Source organism: Molossus molossus, unplaced genomic scaffold (assembly GCF_014108415.1).
Source record: "Molossus molossus isolate mMolMol1 unplaced genomic scaffold, mMolMol1.p scaffold_m16_p_3, whole genome shotgun sequence".
Classification (NCBI taxonomy): Eukaryota; Metazoa; Chordata; class Mammalia; order Chiroptera; family Molossidae; genus Molossus; species Molossus molossus.
Window position 1 is genome coordinate 52,899,064 of NW_023425366.1, and position 22,958 is coordinate 52,922,021.

The 22,958-nt window shown below is 38.2% G+C and overlaps 1 protein-coding gene across 10 annotated transcripts in view; it reads right to left on the minus strand.

The window, feature by feature from the left end:
* The window catches only part of AP3B1 (adaptor related protein complex 3 subunit beta 1), a 281,299-nt gene that overhangs the window by 74,249 nt on the left and 184,092 nt on the right, over positions 1 to 22,958 (minus strand). For all 10 annotated transcript variants that reach the window (XM_036278963.1, XM_036278966.1, XM_036278970.1 and 7 more), the window contains 2 exons: positions 20,989 to 21,061; positions 3,027 to 3,133 (listed from right to left, as the gene is read on the minus strand). In XM_036278963.1, coding sequence (XP_036134856.1) covers positions 3,027 to 3,133; positions 20,989 to 21,061 — 180 coding nt within the window. The remainder of the gene's footprint in view (positions 1 to 3,026; positions 3,134 to 20,988; positions 21,062 to 22,958) is intronic.

The window sequence follows — 22,958 nt, forward strand, 5'->3', positions numbered from 1 at the left end:
TTTGGAAATTTACATTACTGATGGCTACATTACAACCCACAGCATGTGAGTTGCTAACACAACACACCTGTATCAGTCTGCATTTATAGCTGCCACATTGATGGTGCTTACACATGAGTGCCAGCATCATTTAGCTACTTCATTACGTTTCTAGTGTAGTCATGGTTAACAGTTTATATATCAATGCAACTATTACTTAATTATAAATTACTTTTATTTCTTCTTTCTATTCAATTAGGGCAACATGTTGATTTAAAAATTATGGGTGTACTCTTATCTATGAAGTTCATTTCAGGATCCAAAAGGCTCCTACATTTGTTGAGGGCACACACCATTAAATGAAGGTTGTAATTTTTAAGGGTTTTTCTTTGACTTTTCCCCTGATGTCTTTAGTCCACTTCTTTCTAAATTGGTACACATAATGAGAAAACTCACAATTGGTTGATTCCTTATCTCTTTAAAGTACTGTTTTGAGGGCTGGAGGTGAGAGGAGGAGCAATGCCATTCTGCTCCAGAATATTCTATTTATTTCCATAGGTTCCCCTTTTCAAGGAAAATTCTACCTTTTCCTGTGTTTAAAGACCTACCCCTGCCCTTATCTGATCGTTGCTAGTGGATTGCTGGTTGCCATTCTTCTTACTACTGTTTGATCGTTTGGTTAGCTTTCGAGGATGAATGCTGGGATCCTGTTTCCCTCAACCGTATCACCTGGCAGTCTGTTTCTGTGCACTCTGGATGGAGGGCTGTTCTTTTCCTTTGAAGAAACCATCCTAATAACTCCCTTAGTAAAAAACGGTGAATCCTTCAATTACTTTGTGATGAATTATAACTTACTATAAACTTTTCTAATTGCAACTGTATCCTTCTTAGAGCTAATAAAGTGTGAGAGTCTACTCTGGGTCCATTATCACATACATATCACATCACTTGGGAAAACATTAGTTAGTATTTACTGAGCGATGACAATGTGCCAGTCACTGTTCTGAGAGCTTTACATTTATTATATCATTAATCTCACAAAAATCCTGTGAGTTAGATATTATCTTCATAGGAAACTGAGATGTAGAAAAGTTACCTACTAATTTGCTCATAGTCATATAGCTAGTAAGTAGCTAAGTCTGGTCATCTGATATCAGCCCAAGATATTTATCCACTACTTTACTGTCTTCCAAGTTTTTAGGGGCATCCTTTCCTCTCAAGGACTAACTGCTTCACTATAGATTTTTTGATTACCACTTTCTCTTTACAGCCTACCACAAATGCTCAATAAATATTTACTACTTAAATAAACGAAAGACTTAACTGCCTATTTTCACTGCTTTGCCCCCATCTCTTTCAATGTACCTTTCCTTTTAGTAAAAAGAAAGGCAAACTAAAATCCCAGATATGGTTCTTACTCATTTCTGAGTGGTTAGGAAATAACTGCACTCTACAGCTTAAAAACAGTATTATAGGCTTAATAGTTTTCACCTGTACTTCCTAAGTGCGCTGACCAAAGCTGAACAGAAACGCATGTAGCTCTTCTGAGTATCGCATCGCACGACCTTGCTATCACACTTGTACTGAAGGGAAGATGTTTAGGTAGAGTCTACAAGAACTGGTTACTCCTCTCTCCTAATTCTGGCAGAAGGAGCTGCATACTCCTGGGCAGCTCAGTCACCAATGACACAGGGCAGTACTGCCAGCCCTGGACCAGCGATGCACAAGATCCACTCAGCTACATGTGCTCCCGCCCCAACTCACTGGTCTCTCTCTCAGGGTGCCAGATTTCTGACACAAATTAACACAAAGGTGAGCAGATTATATATCCTAGGCAACATGCTTGATTTAGAGTAAAAGGTTAGGGATCTAATATGCTAACATGAAAAAGTTCTTGGTCTGTCTCTCTCTCTCTCTCTCTCCCTTCTTCTCTCTGTAACATTAAAAAAAAAATTTTTTTTTTAAAAACCCTGGCCTGGTAGCTCAGTTGGTTAGAGCATCGTCCCGATACACTAAGGTTGTGGGTTCAATCCTTGGTCAAGGCACATAAAAGAATCAACAACCAATGAATGCATAAAGAGGTTGAACAAATCAATGTTTCTCTCTACCCCTTCCTCACTCTCTCTAAAAGTAATTAAAAAAGAAAAAAGAAAGAAAAGAAAAAACAAAAAAGTCTTTGCAGTTTCAGATACTATGAGAGGCTGGAGGTTTTGGCATTATTTTAAGATAGTCAAGCCTCTTGCCTCCCTTCTAGTCACACCCCATACATAACATTAAAGAATTCTTTTTTTTTTTTTTTTTTTTTATCCTCACCCGAGGACATTTTTCCATTTTTTGTTCAGATAGAGTGGGAGGGAGAGGAAGAGAGAGAGAGAAACATCGATGTGAAGGGACACATCGAGTGGCTGCCACCCGGACGACCAACCAGGGCCGGGGACAAACTGCATCCGAGGTACGTGCCCTTAGCGGGAACCGAACCCAGGTCTCTCTGGACCACAGGCCGACTCTCCAACCGCTGAGCCAAACCGGCCAGGGCAAAGAATTCTTTTTTAACGATACCAAAGCATGTAAGCAAATGAACGATGATACAACAGTGAGAAATACAATCTTGAATTTTCAAATGAAAACAGTCAAGTATATTTAGCAGCCTATGATAAAAAAAAACACCAGCATGGTAGAAACAGAATGATTATGAGAATAAAAGTCTGTTAATGTAGACAATAATTCTTTATGGTGGAAACTTATGTATATAAACTATCTCAAAGTAGCAAAAAACCCTTACATATTACAGATGAAGAACAGCACCAGAGAAAAAAATGTACACATAATTAAATGTGGATAACTAGCAGAACTAAATTGAGATGATGATGGGTTGAGTAGAACAAATGAAAAAATATTTACAGAATTAAAAGGTCAGTTCAGAATTAAACTTGTTAAGGGAGGAATTGTTCAAGACTAAAAATCTACTTCAATTCTTTGCATTTTAATAAAAACAATGCAATGGCATCATTTGAAAACTGAGCTAATGTATTTGGAAAATGACTTACACTGATGACTGATGAAGAAGTTGACAAATTTAAACCTTCAAGATCAGCTATCAAACTTGGAGAAAGAGCTGGTGTGGGACGTGCAACTAGAGTGGACACTGTGTTAACTGTAAGAAAAGGCCCAAATTAGCAAATGTGCATGAAAATTTAATTCATATTATTAAAAGCAACATTTTTATTTTGTAAGTCTAATTAAATTACTTTGATTAATAAATCTATGACAATGCTATTTAACATCTTGATGTAGTCAAGTTATTATCAAGTCATGGCAGTTATTAGTCTTAGCTTTCAAAACATAATGGCAAATCTTATAACAAAATAAGTATATTAATATTTTGAGTAATCAATTTTGAAAATTTTTATCACATAACATTATCACTAACATTTATCACCCAGCACTAAAAGAAAAAGGTAAAAACACATTTTTTTCAGACTATTATAGAGAATAATATTAGTTTTCAAGAGTGTTCTCCAGTTGAGTTAGAAGTCTTGAAAGGTGTTTAAATCCTCTCTATTTTATTCTCCACTGTAATAATTACAGGGGCACAGGCTACCTAATTCCCTTTTAATTATATGTTGTCAGCAAAAGCTATGTGCTAGCTAAAAATGTTTATTCTAAAACTCCTATGTACTAGAGATCAGATACCTACTTGAACATTTGAAAATATTTTAAAAATGCAAATCTGATCATGTTACTCCCTTGCTTAAGACTCTTGAAATGCTCATAATTGCCTACAAAAGTCCAAATCCTTAATGAAGTGTGCAAGGTCCTCTGTGATCTAGATCAGCAGTGTCCAACAGAACCTTCTGTGATGGAAATGTTCTATAGTTGTGCTATCCAGAATCGTGGCCAGAGGCAAACACACCTGATGCATTCTTGAAATGCTACTAGTATGACTAAAGAACTGCAATTTTATTTTTAATTCATTCAAATTTACATAGCTATGTCTAGTCAGTGGCCACCATATCAGGCAGCACAGGTCTAGCTTATTTCCAATTTTATCAGCCACTTCTAGATTCTAGCTCTACTGAATAATAGTTTCCAAGATCTTATTTGTCTCTGAGCCTCTTATTTTCTATTCCCTTTGCCTAGAAGATACTTCTCTGCCTTGCTCATACCTTATAACTTCTACCCATTAATACATCCCTCACAGGGTCCGACCAGTGTGGCTCAGTGGCTGAGCATTGACCCATGCACCAAGAAGTTGCCAATTCAATTCCCAGTCAGGGCACATGCTCAGGTTGTGGGCCAAATTCCCAGTGCAGGCATGCAGGAGACAGCAAATCCATGTTCTCTCTCATCGATGTTTCTCTCTCTCTCTGCCTCTCCGTCTCACTTCCTCTCTCTTTAAAAATCAATAAAAAATAAAAAAAATTTTTTTTTAAAAGAAAAAGATACCACTTACAGGGAAAATACAACCTGACTCAACTAAACACAGCTTATATGTATAACCATACTTCTCTCGTAACTCAAATTTGTCTTTATATGTTTTTATTTTTACTAATCTGTATAAGCAGACGTTTTTAGTGCTAAGTAATGCTCAACTGTTTGCTAAGTAAAATAAATTAAAATGTGAAAAAGTTTAGCTTCCATCAAATTCTCACTCCAAAATAATACCATAAAGGAAGGACCATTTACTTAATTTGACATCACTTTTCAAAGCATCTTTTTTTATTTGAGTCTCACAGTATCCCGTAAATTAGGCAGAATAAATATTAAAAGATATACATTTGCTTGAAATTAAAAAAATAAAAGTAATAAAAAAATACCATCCATAAATGATACTGCCAAAAGAAGAAAAATTTTAGAGGAAATCTTAAATAAAATCTCTACATATACAATAGAAAAAGTAGAGTGGAGACTGGGTGAAGGAGAAATGGAGCCCTTGCTCTCATTTGCAGTCCGTGCGTGTGTCTGAAGCACTGCTACAAATCCCCTGGCTTCCTTCGACCTATGCTGAAGATCACTGTACAGTGAGCAAGTGCCACAGGGAGTTGAAAAAGAAAAAAAAGGACCAATGAGGATACAGTGGTAAGAGAAGGCTTCATGAACAAGAGGGAATGAAGTCCAGTCTTTCAGTTAGAATAGAATGTGAATTAAGAGGAAAGACAGAAATTGTTAATCACTGGATAAGAAAATGTAAATAGCACTGGCTGGTTTGGCTCAGTGGTTAGGGCATCGGCCTGCAGACCAAAGGGTTGCAGGTTCGATTCCTGGTCAAGGGCACATACCTGGCTTGCAGGTTTGTTCCTTAGCCCCAGTCAGGGTCATGCAGGAGGCAACCAGTCAATGGTGTCTCTCTCACATCAATGTTTCTCTCTCTCTCCCTACCCCTGATTCTATCTAAAAATCAATGGAAAAATATACAATATACTCGGGTAAGGATTAACCAAAAGAAAAAAAAAAAAAGAAAATACAAACAAAGGCTGATAACTGGGAAATTGGAAAGCTAAGGGGGTTGGATTTATCTTATACACTACAGGGAACTGTTAAAACTATCCCAGAGCCCTGGCCAGTTTGGCTCAGCAGTTGGAGCGTCGGCCTGCGGTCCAGAGAGCTCCGGGTTCAGTTCCCACTAAGGCGCATAGCTCGGTTGCGGTTTGTCCCTGCTCCTGGTTGGTCGTGTGGGTGTCAGCCACTTGTGCCCCTTTCACGTCGATGTTTCTCTCTCTCTCTCTCTCTTGCTCTCTCTCCCTCTCATTCTAGCTGAACAAAAAATGGAAAAATGTCCTTGGCTGAGGATAAAAAAACCAAAAACTCTACCAGGAAGAAAAATGGTATGATACATGGTATTGCAGGATGATTAATCAAGTGATAGTGTAAGGGGCAGAATGAAGGAGCATCCAGGTTGGCAGTGAGGAAGAGTTTACAATGGTTTAAGCAAGATGTGAAAGGGACTGAAATAAGATAATGGCAGTGAGAAGGCAGAAAAGGCATTTATATTAAAGATTTGTAAACTGAGGCATAGGAAGATTAAGGCTTGCCAAGTGAATAATAGAACCACTGTAGAACTAGAAATGGGTTCTTCTAACTTGGATCAAAATATGTTGCCCTTCCATGCAACAGGGAACTTTCCTGGTGGGTTCTAAATGCATATTTATTCATCCATCCATCCATCCAAAATATCAGAAGCCCATGTTTAGTAATAAAAATTGAATTATAAAACCCTCTCATTTCAACAATGGAAATGAGAGACTTAGGAAAGACTTAGGAAAAAGACTAAGCCTTTGGAAAAAGGTATCTAAGACCAGAGAGGAAAATTCATATTATAGGCAAGTTTGACTCTTAAAAAAAAAAAGATAGGCTTCTACTATCATTTCTGAAGACAGAGGCCCTGGTATTAAAGAAATGATTACACATCTTTCTGCAGGTCTGGTGAGATGAAAGCTGGCACTGAAGGCTTAACCTCAACTGGATTCTGAGGCCAGTGACTATGCTGAAGTAGTTAATGTATAAAATACAAAATGATTCTGTTGTTTTTTTAAAAAAAATAACATGGTGTAGAAATTAAAATGAGATACCATTTCCACCTATCAAACTGGCAAAGGCAATTTTTAAATAGAAAACTTAGCATAGGTAAGGGTATAAGGAATCTGGTGCTCTCCTACTAACACTGCATAAGTTGGTATAAGCTTTGTGAAAGGCAGTTTTACCAACAGAATTCTTTAAAGCCTTTGTTCCATAAATTCTACTCCTGGGAATTTATCTTAAGGAAACAGTCATGGAGATAATGCAATAATATACTTAGGATGATGTGTATTGCATCACTGATTATGACAGCAAAAAAATGGAAACAAGTTAAATTTCTAACAATAGTAAATCTGTTTAATAGAATTTATTACAATAACATAAAGAATAACTGTATAGTCATTAAAATGAAGCCGTTAAAGAATATTTACAGTATGGAAAGGAACATGTATGATACACAGAAAAAGAAGAAAATAATAAAACAGTATATCAATGTAATTCAATTCTTTTGGGGGGAGGGGTACATATGAAAAAAACCTGAACTGATATGTCAGAATGCAAACCCAGGATATTTAGATTACAAACTCATTTTTTTTTTTTTATCCCCACCCGAGGACGTTTTTCTTTTTTTTTTTATATTTTGTTCAGATAGAGTGGGAGGGAGAGAGAGAGAGAGAAACATCGACGTGAAAGGGACACATCGAGTGGTCGTCACCCACACAACCCAACCAGGGTCGGGGACAAACTGCAACTGAGGTACGTGCCCTTAGTGGGAACTGAACCCGGGTCTCTCGGGACCGCAGGCTGATGCTCTAACCGCTGAGCCAAACCGGCCAGGGCTCATTTTTTTCTTTTTCTTTCTTTCTTTCTTTTTTTATTTTTTTTTTGTAGAAATTAAGCTATTTCTGGTAGCATCATTTAGGACTTTTTATCATCTCCATAAGTTCAGAGGGAAAAAAAAAATACACCACTATAGCTCCACAGGTGTGGCTCAGTGGTTGAGCATCGACCCATACACCAAGAGGTCACCAGTTCGATTCCCAATCAGGGCACATGCCCAGGTTGTGGGCCCGATCTTCAGTGGGGTGCATGCAGGAGGCAGCCAATCAATGTTCTCTCTCATCGATGTTTCTCTTTCTCCCTCTCTCTCTAAAATCAATAAAGAAAAAAAAAAAAATACACCTCCACAAAACAGTTTTTGTATAAAAAGTACATTTAGCCCTGGCTGGTTTGGCCCAGCAGTTAGAGTGTCGGCCCCTGGACCACAGAGGCCTGGGTTCGGTTCCTGCTGAGGGCACGTACCTGGGTTGTGGTTTGTCCCCCGCCCTGGTTAGGGTCATGTGGGTGGCAATCACTCGATATGTCTCTCTCACATCAATGTTTCTCTCTCTCTTCCTCCCTCTCTCCCTCCCGTTCTATCTGAAGATAAATGCAAAAATATCCTTGGGTGAGGATAAATAAATTATTAAAATAAAAAGTACATTTAATAAAATAACTGTAGAATTATTCTTCTGATCGAAGTATTGTTTTAAAATTTAAAAAGTAAAACTTTCACTATACAATAATTTAACGTGAAGTTATTAAACTGGTTAAATGTAATCTTCTGCTACAGGTTTGTGGTCCTCACCTCTGTCATTGCTCAACCTTATACAATGTTTAAATGCCAAGTACAGTTTTAAGGCCCTTACATTCACTGACTTATTTAATCCTATTAATACTCCTAAGAGTATCACTATTATCTCAATTTTATAGGTAAAGCAATTAAAGCACAAAAAAATTAAGTAACTTGCCCAAGGCTACATAACTAGTAAAGAACTGGGATTTGAACTTAGTCTAGCTCCATTGTCCTCCTAGTCCCTCAATTCTACTGCCTGTACTACAATTTACTCAATATGGTATCATATATCGTAAGGCTTATCTGAAGCATGATTACTGTTAGGTGATATCAATTTTTAAAAGACTTCACAGTTAGGTAGTTGTACTAATAGTATAATTATATAGGTTTACATTTCCTATAAAAGAACACCAGAATATGATTGCTGCTTTATGATCGTCCTATTGACATGATATGATATGCGGTACTAAAAAATAATTTCCACAAACATAAAGTATGATTGGAAAAGAAAAAGCATATTGCCACTTCTAAGCATAATCTACCATTAGGCTATATACAACCTTAGCATAAATTTTTTCTAAAGTTTTATCAACTGACCTCATGAAATAGCCATTTTTTTTCACTTTACAAATGAATAAAATGACACGAATTAACTCAATTGATTAAAGGGTTCTGATAACATCCCCGCAACAGATACAGTAAGGGAAATATCAAGCTACTTATTCAAAACTACAGAACTTTTTAGTAGAGCCAGTCTATTGCTAGGGTTGCCAAAGTATACTTCCTTAGAGAGAAACAACATCGGCTTCAGGGAGCAGAGAGCCCTTACACTCCTCCATGCAGTTACTTCCCTTACTTTCTTCTTCTCCCTCCAACTGCTTGACTAATTCTTACTTACACTCAGATCAAGCGTTATGTTACAGCTGGAAGCTGCTAGATGGGTTAGGTACCCCAATACCCAAGAATATTCTGGGCATATCTCTATCTCATTTCATTTATAATGTGGCAATTTAATTGCCCTTGGGTAGGGATAATGCGGTATCCATTAAGAATCTCCAGCAGGTAGCCAATAACTTGGATCATAGCAAGAGTTTAACAAATGTTTTCTGAATAAAGACATTGATAAAATTCAGTATTTGCAGTTATTCTGGTATGCAGTATGGATTATGAGGTACCTCTTATATAAAATACAAGAACTGTATCTGCCCTCCTTTAAAAATTTATCAAATTCTCACAGCTAAGAAATCATGCAACAGGAGAATGACTTTCTAGTTTTTGATTAACAAACTGCCTGCCATGGACAATGGAGAATTACTGCAGGCTAATAAGCAGCATATAATGAATTCAGTATTTCAAGAGCCATTATCAACAACACTTTTCTCCTGTAACACTCCACTTGCCTGTATCTATAAACTCAGATCATATTTCTGCCACAAGCCTTTGTAGACTTTCAATTGTTTTTTGTTTTCCTTCTCATTTTGTTACTAGACTTTGCACCTCTATTATATCTCTTACATAGGTTGTTACCTATTCAGATATCTGGGTCCCTTACTACATTTTGGTCTCTAGAAGAAAACAACTAAATTCTACTTATCTGTTCTAACACCTAGCAGATAATCCATAAACATAGGCAGAATTGATTTAAAAAGAGAGTTTCAAGTATCATTCTGTATAAAATTTTTTAAGAAATAGTTTTTGGTCATTAAAAGCAAAGAGAAACTACATATATACAATAAAACACTATGCGGCTATAAAAAAGAAAGATCTCTCATCCTTTGAGACAACACGGAGGGACCTGGACAGTATTATGCTTAGTGAAATAAGCCAATCAGCAAAAGACAAATATCACATCATCTCCACTTATTTATGGACTATAATGAACAAAAAAGACCCAGAGACACAGAAGTAGGTTACAGGCTGACAAACCTCAGAGGAGACAAACCAAAGAACTTATATGCATGTGTGCATAATTGACGGACAAAGACAACAATGCTGGGCGTGGGGGGAGATTGGGAGGAGGGTGTCAATGGGGAAAAAAAGAGAAACATCTGTAACAAAAATAAATTAATAAATAAAAACAGAAATATATACTATGTTGAGTTAAAATAAATGTGAAGTTGGAATGAATTCCCTTAAAATAAAATAAAAAATCTTACATTTAAATGTCCACAACTTAATGTTTAAAGTTTTTTTTCTTTATTGATTTTTAGAAAGAGAGAAGGGAGAGGGAGGGAGAAATAGAAACATTGATGAAAGAGAACATCCATTGGCTGCCTCCTGCATGCCCCCCACTGGGGATTTGGCCCACAACCTGGGCATGTGCCTTAATGGGGAATTGAACCAGCGACACTTTGGTGCATGGGTCAGTGATCAACTACTGAGGCACACGGGCCAGGATACAACTTAATATTTAAGAAAATCTTTGTTTCTATATAGGAAAACATGCTTTAAAAAAAGAATCAAACAATAAAAGTTTTATCATTTTACAGGTTTCTACTTTTTCCTTAGCTGCCAGGAAATCCAGAGTCAAATATAAGGGGAAAATCTAATTAGTGCACTCTAGTACCTTCTAAAATTTATTCTTTCTTTTTATTTTCTTTATTTTTTAAACTTTTTCCTTTATTGATTTTAGAGAGAGAGGAAGGCAGAGGGAGCGAGAGATAGAAACATCTTTATGAGAGAGAATATCAACTGGCTGCCTCCTACATGCCCCACACTGGGGATCAGACCCACAACCTGGGCATGTGCCCTGACTGGGAATCAAATTGGCAACCTCTTGGTGCATCAGTTGATGCTCAAACACTGAGCCACACTGTGAGCAGGGCTCTTACTTTCTTTTTAATGTGTTTGACTAGACACATGACACTAGGCAGGGGAAGACAAGAGGAGGATAGGAGTGGGAAGGGGGGGTCAGTGGGGGAAAAAAAAGGGACATCTGTAATACTTTCAACAAATAAATACATACATACATACATACATACATAAATGTATGCCCAACCGGTATGGCTCAGTGGTTGAGCATTGACCCATGCACCAAGAGGTCACCAGTTCAATTGCAGGTCAGGGCACATGGCCAGGTTGTGGGCCCGATCCCCAGTGGGGGGCATGCAAGAGGCAGCCAATCGATGTTCTCTCTCACAGATGTTTCTATCTCTCTCTAAAATCAGTAAAGAATAAAATATTAAAATAAAATAAAAGTGCCTGACTATTGTTGTAAATTGTAAAAGTTACATATGTATATAAAATATTCATCATCACACTAGAAGATGGCGGCGGGCAATACCGGAGGGAGGGTGAGTGTGTGAGAGAGTGAGCATGTGTGTAAGAGAGTGTGAGTGGACATGAAGGTGGACTACCAAACCAGAGCAGTGCAGAGCCTCGAAGCAAAAGGTTCCTGTGCTGTGGACGGGAGCAGCCGGCTACGGCGGTGAGCTACCCTTCAGGGCGCTCTCCCTGCTCCACGGGGAGGTCCCATCATTTTGGAAGATCCTGGGTCTTCCCTGGGAGGAGGCAGTGGGAGCAGCTAGTGCTCAGCAACCTGAGCCACCAGCACACTTGGCACCATCGGACCAGTGGACACTCTGTGTCAACACAGACCGGTACACAGTAGTGGCGCTCCCAAGGTGCCAGTTGGGGAACCCACAGACAGCTCGGAACCCAGCACCATCCCCCATAGCACCTGCCCAATCAAGATATACCCCCAGGAACAGAGGCTGGGGAGCAGACATCCATCCCCAGGCAATAGAGGCACAGAACAGCAGCTGAGACCCATCCCCAAAAACTATAGCAAAAGCTGAGCAGGTGTTGAGCCCCACGATGCAGCAGCACTCCCCAGCCGCAGGACGTGGGGCTCCACAGAGGCCTGTGCAGTCCAATAGTCCACAAGAGCAGTGGAAAGCTGGAGCCCGAGATACTGGTGGGATCCAGCTGCCCCCATGCGAGAACTGCAGGGTGCGGGGGCACCAGAGAGGCCTGTGTGACCCAGCAGGGACTTTGCGATCCAGTTACCCACGGAACCTGTGGGATGCTGAAGCATCAGAGAGGCCTGTGTGACCCAGCAGGGACTAAGAAATCTAGTTACCCACAGGGCCTGTGGGATGCGGAAGCACCGAAGAGGCCTGTGCTACCCAGCAGCCCATAACACAGGCATAGAGCCAGGTCCCCAAAGGGACTGTGCAATCCAGTTACCCGCGGGACCTGCAGGGTGTGGGGCACCAGAAAGGTCTGTGTGACCCAGCTGCATACAAGATAGGCTTAGAGGATGTAAAAATGGAGGCAGAGTGAATACAAGCTACCCAGACGATCTCCCAGGACCAAATGGGAATTACAACAAAAATAAAGACAAATTCTCAGGTAAAAGCAACAGAAAAGCAGCAGGATAGGATCATATAACCAGGGACACTGGTAGGATCTGCAGAGGCCCAAGAGGATGGAGGGCTGGGAGCCCACGGATGGCAGCAGTCTAAGCTGTGAGCAGCACCTTTGGGGAATAAAGACCAAGCCCACTCCACAGCACAGAGAGCCAGGACAGAGCACTAAAAAAGCCACAGTCACTCACCTGGGGGCTAGGGCAGAGGGAGGGCAGACTGGGCTAGAACTCTGTGGGGACACCCAGGGTTTGGAGGACACTCAGAATTTTTGCTGAGTTGTGGCCACAAAGCACAGTGGCCAGTGTGCTCCTTCCCAGAGCTGTGGGGAACAGCAGCTGTCACCCCGCCTCCCCACCACCAAGAGATTCAGCCTTTCCCAGGTGAGGCAGAGACATGCAGATTGAGGCTCATTAACAACCAGCATCTATCCCACCCTCTGGAAATCCTCTTATGCAGAACACAAGGGCTACCTTACAAGGCACTGAGCAACTAATCACTAGTGACTATTAGTCACTAGAAAAAGCTAGAGGATAACTGAACCTTTCCTGGGCTTGCAAATCTACCCAGGAAAGTAAGACTTGTCAGCTGTGTTTAACGAGGGCCCACGCAGGCTCATCCAAACCCAGTGGGGGGAGCCACAAACAGCAGAACACCAACACCCACAGAAAAAATTTGGCAGGCTCCCAAACCCACTGAGATAGCCAAAATGGTGAAACAAAGAAACAAATCCCAAATGAAAGAACAAGAGAACTCTATCAAAGATGAGATAAAGGAAATGCAGTTAAGCAAATTATCAGAGGTAGAGTTCAGAACCATGATCTTGAAGAAGATCAACAGCATAAGTAAGGACATCAGCCTCATGAGTAAAGATATAGAAACATTGAAAACGAACCAAGTGGAAAGGAAGAATCACACAGCAGAAATTAAGAACACATTGGAAGGACTAACCAGCAGAGGAGAAGAAGCTGAGGACTGGATCAGTGAATTAGAAGACAGGGTAAAAAAAGTCAACCAATCAGCACTGGCTGGTTTGGCTCAGCGGTTAGAGCATCGGCCTGCGGTCCGGAGAGGCCGGGGTTCTGTTCCCACTAAGGGCACGTACTTCAGTTGCAGTTTGTCCCCAGCCCTGGTTGGTCGTGCGGGTAGCAGCCACTCGATGTGTCCCTTCACGTCAATGTTTCTCTCTCTCTCCCTTCCTCTCTCTCCCTCCCATTCTATCTGTACAAAAAATGGAAAAATATCCTCGGGTGAGGATTAAAAAAAAAAATACCACCAATTAAAGACAAAGAGAGAATCCAAAAGGCAGCAAGAGATAAGCAACAGGTTACCTACAAAGGAAACCCCATAAGGCTCTCAGCTGACTTCTCAATAGAAACACTACAGACCAGAAGAAAATGGCATGAAGTAATCAAAGTCATGAAAAACAAGGATCTGAATCCAAGACTACTCTATCCAGCAAGGCTATCATTCAAAATAGAAGCTCAAATAAAGAGCATTCCAGACAAAAAAAGGCTAAGGAAATATATTAACATCGAACCAGCACTGCAAGGTATGCTAAACAAAAAATGCTGTATATAGAAGAAATAGGAAGAAAAATAGAACCACACTAAACAAAAATGGCAATAAATAAGTACATATCAATTATCACCTTAAATGTGAATGGTTTGAAGGCTCCAATAAAAAGACAGAAAGTAGCTGACTGGATGAGAAAGCATGACTCATCTATATGTTGTTTACAAGAGACCCACTTCACAAAAAAGACTCACATAGGTTGAAAGTGAAGGGATGGAAAGAAATCTTTCAAGCAAACGGAAAGCAAAAAAAAAAAAAGCTGGGGTAGCAATACTCATATCTAATAAAGTAGATTTCAAAATGAAGGCCATAACTAGACACAAAGAAGGCCACTACATAATATTGAAAGGATCTATCCAACGGGAAGATATAACCTTGGAAAACATATATGCACCCAATGTAGGAGCACCAACATATATTAAAAGGAGGACTTCAAAGGAGAAATCAACAGCAATACAATCATAGCAGGGAACTTCAACACTCCACTGACATCACTGGATAGATCTTCTGGACAAAAAATTAACAAGGAAACACAGACTCTAAATGAAGCACTAGAGCAAATATATTTAATAGATATCTACAGAGAATTATACCCCAAAACTGCAGAATTCACCTTCTTCTCAAGTGCACATGGGACATTCTCAAAGATAGACCACATGTTAGGACACAAACTAAGTCTCTACAAGTTCAAGAAGATTCAAATCATATCAAGCATCTTCTCAGATCACAATGGCATGAAACAAGAAATCAACTGCAACAAGAACATGCAAAGATATTTGAAAACAGGGAAGCTAAACAGCATGTTACTGAACAATGAATGGGCTACCATGGAGATCAAGAAAGAAATTAAAAAGTTCCTGGAAATCAATGAAAATGAACACACAACAACACAAAATCTATGGGATGCAGCAAAAGCAGTTCTGAGAGGGAAGTTCATAGCACTACAAGCCTACCTCAAGAAGGAAGAAAAATTTCTAATAGACTATCTAACCTCACAAATTAAGAAACTAGAAAGCAAACAGAAAGAAAACCCCAGAACAAGTAGAAGGAAGGAAATAGTAAAGATCAGAGCAGAAATAAATGACATGGAGAACAATAACAACAACAAAATTCAAAGGATCAATGAAACAAAGAGCTCGTTCTTTGAAAAGATAAACAAGATTGATGGACCATTAGCTAGACTAACCAAGAAACAAAGGGAGAGAACCCAAATACACAATATCAGAAATGAAAGAGGAGAAATAATAACTGACACCACAGAAATATAAAGGATCGTTAACAAATATGAACAATTATATGGCAACAAATGCAACAATCTAAGTGAAATGGACAAATTTCTAGAAACACATAGTCTGCCAAAACTGAACCGGGAAGAGACAGAAAACTTTAACAAACCAGTAACAACAAAAGAAATTGAAGATGTAATCAAGACTCTCCCAGCAAACAAAAACCCAGGCCCGGATGGCTTCATGGGGGAATTTTACCAAACATTCAAAGAAGAACTAATACCCATTCTCCTTGATCTATTTCAAAATATTCAAGAAGAAGGAAGACTTCCAAACTCATTTTATGAGGCCAGCATAAACCTAATTCCAAAACCAGAAAAAGACACTACAAAGAAAGAAAACTATAGGCCAATATCCCTGATGAACATGGATGCCATTATCCTGAACAAAATACTAGCAAATCGAATCCAGCAATATATCAAACAAATTATTCACCATGACCAAGTGGGATTCATCCCAGGAATGCAAAGCTGGTACAATATTCGCAAATCAATAAATGTGATATACCACATAAACAAAACAAAAAATAAAAATCATATGATCATATCAATAGATGCTGAAAAAAGCATTTGACAAAATTCAGCACCCATTTCTGATAAAAACACTCAGCAATCTGGGAATAGAGGGATCATATCTCAACATAATAAAGGCCATATATGAAAGATCTACAGCCAACATCATACTCAATGGGCAGAAACTAAAAGCATTTCCCTTAAGAACAGGAACTAGACAGGGATGTCCACTTTCGCCACTCTTATTTAACACAGTACTCGAAGTCTTAGCCACAACAGCATTCAGACAGGAAGAAAAATTAAAAGGAATCCAAATGGAAAAGGTGGACGTGAAACTCATTATTCACAGATGACATGATACTATACGTAGAAAACCCCAAAGACTCCATCAAAAATTTACTAGACTTAATAAATGAATTTGGCAAAGTAACAGGATACAAAAGTAACGTCAAGAAATCGATGGCATTCTTATATACCAATGATGAACTCACAGAAAGAGAAACTAAATAAACAATCCCATTTACCACCGCGGGAAAAAAATTAAGATACCTAGGAATAAACTTAACCAAAGAAGTAAAGGACCTATTTGCAGAAAACTACAAGGCATTGAAAAGAGAAATAGAGGAAGACATAAATAAGTGGAAGCACATAACTTGTTCATGGATTGGAAGAATTAACATCATTAAAATGTCCATACTACCCAAAGCAATCTATAGATTCATTGTAATCCCCATCAAAATACCACGACATACTTCACAAAACTAGAACAAATACTTCAAAAGTTCATATGGAACCAAAAAAGACCTCGAATAGCCACAGCAATCTTGAAAAAGAAGAACAAAGTTGGAGGAATCACATTACCAGATTTCAAGTTATACTACAAAGCGAATGTAATCAAAACAGCCAGGTACTGGCACAAGAACAGGCATATACACCAGTGGAACAGAACAGAGAACCCAGAAATGGACCCAAGGCAATACGCTCAATTAATATTTGACAAAGATGGCAAGAGCTTACAGTGGAGTAAAGACAGCCTCTTTAATAAATGGTGTTGGGAAAATTCGACAGCTACATACAAAAAAATAAAACTAGACCATCAACTTACACCATACACAGGAATAAACTCAAAATGGTTACAAGAATTAAATGTGACTCATGAATCCATAAACATCCTAGAAGAAAATGTAGGCAACAAAATTTCGGACATCATATGGAGAATTTTCACTGATACATCACCTAAGGCAACAGAAACAAAGGAAAAAATGAACACATGGGACTACATCAAACTAAAAAGCTTCTGCACAGCAAAAGAAACAACCATCAAAATGGAAAGGCAACCCACTGTATGGGAGAACATAACTGCCATTGATATATCAGATAAGGCGTTGATTTCCAATATATATAGAGTGCTCATACAACTCCACAAAAGGAAGACAAAGAACCCAATTAAAAAATGGGCGGAGGAACTAAACAGACACTTCTCCAAACAGGACATACAAATGGCCAAGAGACATATGAAGAAATGCTCAACATTACTAATCATCAGAAAGATGCAAATTAAAATAACAATGAGGTATCACCTCACATCTGTCAGAATGGCCGCCATCAATAAATCATCAAACAACAGGTGTTGGTGAGGGTGTGGAGAAAAGGGGACTCTAGTACACTGCTGGTGGGAATGCAGACTGGTGCAGCCACTATGGAAAACAATATGGTGCTACCTCAAAAAATTAGAAATTGAACTTCCATTTGACCCAGTGATCCCACTTCTTGGAATATACCCTAAGAAGCCTGAAACACCAAGCAGAAAGAATATATGTAACCCCATGTTCGTAGCAGCACTATTTATAATAGCTAAGATCTGGAAACAGCCCAAGTGTCCATCAGTAGACGAATGGATAAAAAAGCCATGGTACATATACACAATGGAGTACTACGCAGCTATAAGAAAGAAAGATCTCTATCCTTTGAGACGACCATGGAGGGACCTGGAAAGTATCATCCTAAGTGAAAGAAGCCAAACAGAGAAAGACAAGTATCATATGATTTCACTTATTTGTGGAATATAATGAATATAACAGTCTGAGGAATGGGGTAGTCCCAGAGACGTGGAAGTGGGGTACAGACTGATAATCCCCAGAAGAAGGGGTGGTGGGGGAGAGATAAACCACAGAACTTATATGCATGTATGCATGAACAATGGACATGGACAACAAAGCTGGGGACAGGGTGGGGAGGGAGAGGAAGGGGGGAACTAGTGGGGGGAAATGGAGAAACATCTGTAACAAAAATAAATTAATTAATAAAATAAATAAAATATTCATCATCACAGAAAGAGATAAAATATAAAATAAATGTCTGTCTCTCTCCTTGTTCTTAGTTTAGTCCTACACCCCAAAGGGCCTGGAGCTAACACTGTTAATTGTTTCTTCTGAACTCTCCATAAATATACAACGTACAATCATGTTTGTGTGCAGGATATGGTTCCTCTTTTACTCGTTTTTTAAAAAGAACAAGTGGAATCATGTTCTATATGTATCTTTTTAAAAAATTACAATATTTTGGCCCTGGCCAGTTTGGCTCTGTGGTTAGAGCATCAGCCTGCGGACTAAAGGTCTCTGGTTCGATTCTGACCAAGGTCACATACCTCGGTTGCGGTTCATCCCCGGCCCTGCTCAGGGTTGTACATGAGGCGACCATTAGATGTGTCTCTCTCATGTCAATATGTCTCTCTCTCCCCCGCCTCCCCCCCTTCAACTCTATATAAAGATTAATGGAAAAAATATCCTCGGGTGAGGATTTAAAAATTAAAAAACAAATAAAAATAAAATTATAATCGTTTAGATATATAACATAATTAGCACATTAAAAAATTGCCCATTTTTGTTAATGGCTATATCATGTTATTGGTAACAGTTTGTTTGTTTTCAGGTGTTTGCTGTAATAAATAATGTTGCAATAAAATTTTTATATATAACCTTGCATATTTTATTAATTCAACAAATATTTCCCTATCCACTATCTGCCAGGTGTGTTCACGCACTAGGAATAGCAGTGAGTAAGACAGACAAGGATACTTTTCTCATGCAACCTGAATCCCAATTGGGTGAGACAGACAATAAACAAGTAATCAAAATATTTAAGTAATTTCAGATGAAGACGTCATGAAGACAGTCAGTAGTTATTGGTGAAGGCGTCATGAAGACAGTCAGTAGTTACTGGTGAAGGCATGCAAGAGAAGGTGGCTTCTGAACTGGGTTTTGAAAGATAAGAAGCAACTTGCCATTAGAAGAATTGGAAGAAATGTTCTTAGAGGCCCTTGGCAGGAATGAACCTGGTATATTTTAGAATTCAAAGGAACAGAGCAGATAAAAGGTAGGCAGGAGTCAGATCATCTAAGGTCTTAGAAACCTAGGAATATGAATATTAATCTAAGTGTAGAAATAAGCCATTACATTAAAGGGTCTAAAATAAGGATGAAATAAGATCTGATCTTGCTAGTTAATTTGTAGGATAAATTCCTAGAAAAGAACTGATAGGTCAAGCCCTGGCCGGTTTGACTCAGCGGTTAGAGCGTCGGCCTGCGGTCCCGAAAGACCCAGGTAAGGTTCCCGCTAAGGGCATGTACCTCGGTTGCAGTTTGTCCCCGGCCCTGGTTGGTCGTGCGGGTGGCAGCCATTCAATGTGTCCCTTTCACATCGATGTTTCTCTCTCTCTCTCTTCCTCTCTCTCCCTCCCACTCTACCTGAACAAAAAATAGAAAAATGTCCTCGGGTAAGGATAAAAAAAAAAAAAAGAACTAATAGGTCAAAATTGATGGTTGTGTGAAATTTAAGTGTTGACAGATATTGTTAAAACTACTCCAAAAAGCAATACGTACTTATATTCCTATAAAAACATATGTAGAATGGCTGTTTAGTAAATCTTAGCAATAATGGATGTTGCTTTAAAATCTTTCCCAATAGGTGAAAAATCATGTAAAGTTTAAAATCTTTGCCAATAGGTGAAACATTATCGAAATTTGGCTCCAATTTTATTTTAATTTCTCACTACTAAGTATGTCTCTGTATTATACATTTTAATTTCTCTATATTAAGAATTTTCCACCAAACAGTCCAAGTAAATAATATAAATACAACAGCTTTATGTTCTGCTTATGAGAATAAGACAACCTACAAGCGTCTCTCACCTCTAGCACAGAAACACCACAATGAAAAAATTAGAGTAGTTCAATATTCATGAAGTCTCACTTGTTACTCTTCTAGTGCAAAATGTACCTACCAAAAAAGTCAATTCCACTCTCTCTCACAATAAAGGAGGATTTAGGAGAGATGATGAATATACATCTTTGCACACTTGGGTTAGAATTGTAGGATTCTATGTTCTCAGAAGTGGATTTGCTGAGACAAGGATTTTTTGCAGTTAAAATACTGATAGGTTTAGTCACACTGGCCTCTCCAAACGCTTTTTGTACCCAGTTCTGTTCTCATCAAAAGTATGGCAAATAGAATATGTGGTGTCCTTTATATTTCCAATTACTTTCCTAATTCCCTACCTCCTTCAGTTAGATGTCTCAATCCCCATGGCTAACATTTAACAGTGTAGAAATTGTGAGATATAGATAATTATTTACTAGAACAAGTATAAATTACTAACGTGAAAGATCTTAAAATGAATTTGGTGCATTTTTATTTATTCAGGTGATACAAAACAGATATGCTGAATAAATTGAAAGAAAAGATACTAATAGAACCAACATCTAAAATTTTCTTGCCATATTCATCTATAAATTTTTCATAATAATAGATGTTAATATACTTTGAGAATGAAAGGTACTTTAAAAATAGCCCTGGCCGGTTTGGCTCAGCAGTTAGAGCGTTGGCCTGCGGTCCGGAGAGACCCGGGTTCGGTTCCCACTAAGGGCATGTACCTTGGTTGCAGTTTGTCCCCGGCCCTGGTTGGTCGTGTGGGTGGCAGCCACTCAATGTGTCCCTTTCACATCGATGTTTCTCTCTCTCTATCTTCCTCTCACTCTGCCTGAACAAAAAAGTGGAAAAATGTCCTCAGGTGAGGATACAAAAAAAAAGAAAAAAAACTACTACTAAACACAGAAGAAAAATTTAAATTTTAATACTTACAATCATCTAAATCCAGAAGGGAAACATCTTTGGTAACAGGAGTTCTATCTTGCTTTGCTTTTTTTTCTTTCTCCTATAAAATAAGAAATATTTTACTTATTTCATGTTCTATTTTAAAAATCTATGAGGTAGTCCTTAACTTTTCAAAGCAAGCATTCTTCCTCTGCATAGTCTTCCAAGAAAAAAAATTAAGCTTCTATATGGTTATACAAAATGCTTTTTTTTTTTCATTAAAATTTTTATTTCAGTTGCATGTAGTATTGCTTCTCCACCATGGACACTGTTCATTATTTTTAAATATTTTGTGTTAAAAGATTATAAAGAACCTTCAGAAGAAAACTTAAATGGAAATAATTATCTTATACTCTGACAATTTTTCGCTAATATAAAAATGTGGCCCTGGCCAGGTAATTCAAACTGGTTAGAGTGTCATCCCAATACACCAAGGTTGTGGGTTTGATCTCCATCAAGGCAAATATAAGAAGCAACCAATGAATGCATAAATAAGTGGTACAACAAATCAATGTTTCTCTTTCTCTTCCTCTCTCTAAAATCAATTTTAAAAAACGTGATGTGGCTCTTTGTTAGAAAGTATACAAACATTGTTGAAAATAGTTTTTAAAACAAGTTGATTTAGAAAAAGAAACACTCAAACAATATATGCTTAGCTTTGAGATGGTCAATGGCTTGTGATAGATTAGCCTTGCTGAGATGTAGTTTGTAACATGCTTTGTACCAGATACTCAATATTTCAACACTGGGTTGTGTCAGACTTCTTCTGCCAAAGGTATTCATTAAAATCTAGAAATGTCATTTTCAGTTCCTGCTCTTTAGGGTTGAAAAGGATTCACTTACTTTCCTTCCTGTTTTCCTTTGGGGAGAATAAGTATTTCGAAACAAACCTGCACATAATTAGGGCTTCCTCCACGTCAGATTTGCTTATTCAGTCTATTATATTTTTGAAACATGGATGACCATGGACTAGAAAACAGTGTCTCTTGGCCTGAGGTGTTCATAGTTTGCTTAGAGATTCAGAAAAAAATGTGTAATCTTTAAAAAAATAAGTGCAGTATAGAACAGCATTATCAACAATTAAAGACTAACAAAGACTAGGGTGTTAAACAGTTGTATTTGAATCAAGGTCACTTATCTTTATAATGTATACTTTTTTTTTCATTATAACGTCTCAAATTAAAGGCCAAAATTTAAGTTTTTGCTAAAATATTTTTTCATTCACAGATATGTATAAAATTTTTAAAAATTGTATTGATTTTTTTAGAGTGAGAGGAAGGGAGAGAGATAGAAACATTGATGTGAGAGAGAAACATCGATCAGCTACCTCCTGCATGCCCACTGGGAATTGAGCCCACAACCTGGGCACGTGCACTAACAGGGAATTAAACCGGGACCTATCTCTCAGTCCATTGGACAATGCTCAATCCACTGAGCCACACAGGCCGGGTGGTATGTATAGAATTTAAAATATGTATCAGATTCTGCTACACAATGGAGGTAACACTTCCAAGACAGACAGTACCTGCTTTCAGAAACCTACCAAAGGAGTTTATAGATTATTGTTTATGTAAATTATTACAAGTATGTTTGAAGTATTTTTCTAACCATGGAAAATATCGCTAAAGCATACCTGAACAAGAGCAATACACCAAATTATATGTTAGGTAACATTTAAAAATTTTTAAGTTCTGCTTGTTTTTCCCCTTATGCCAATACTCAGAAAATATTTTTTTCAAGGCTCACAAAATAATACACATTAAAATACTAACTAAAAGCATCAGCATTGATTTTTTTCCCCTCAAATTAATTATTTCTGCCACTGAAAACTCCAAATCAACTAGATAGACTTTAATTTTCATTAGTTATTTATAAACAACATTTGCCCCCCGCTCTACACCTCAAATGAGTAACAATTTCTAGGGCTAGGGGAAAAAAAGAAGAAATGTTAGTTTTTA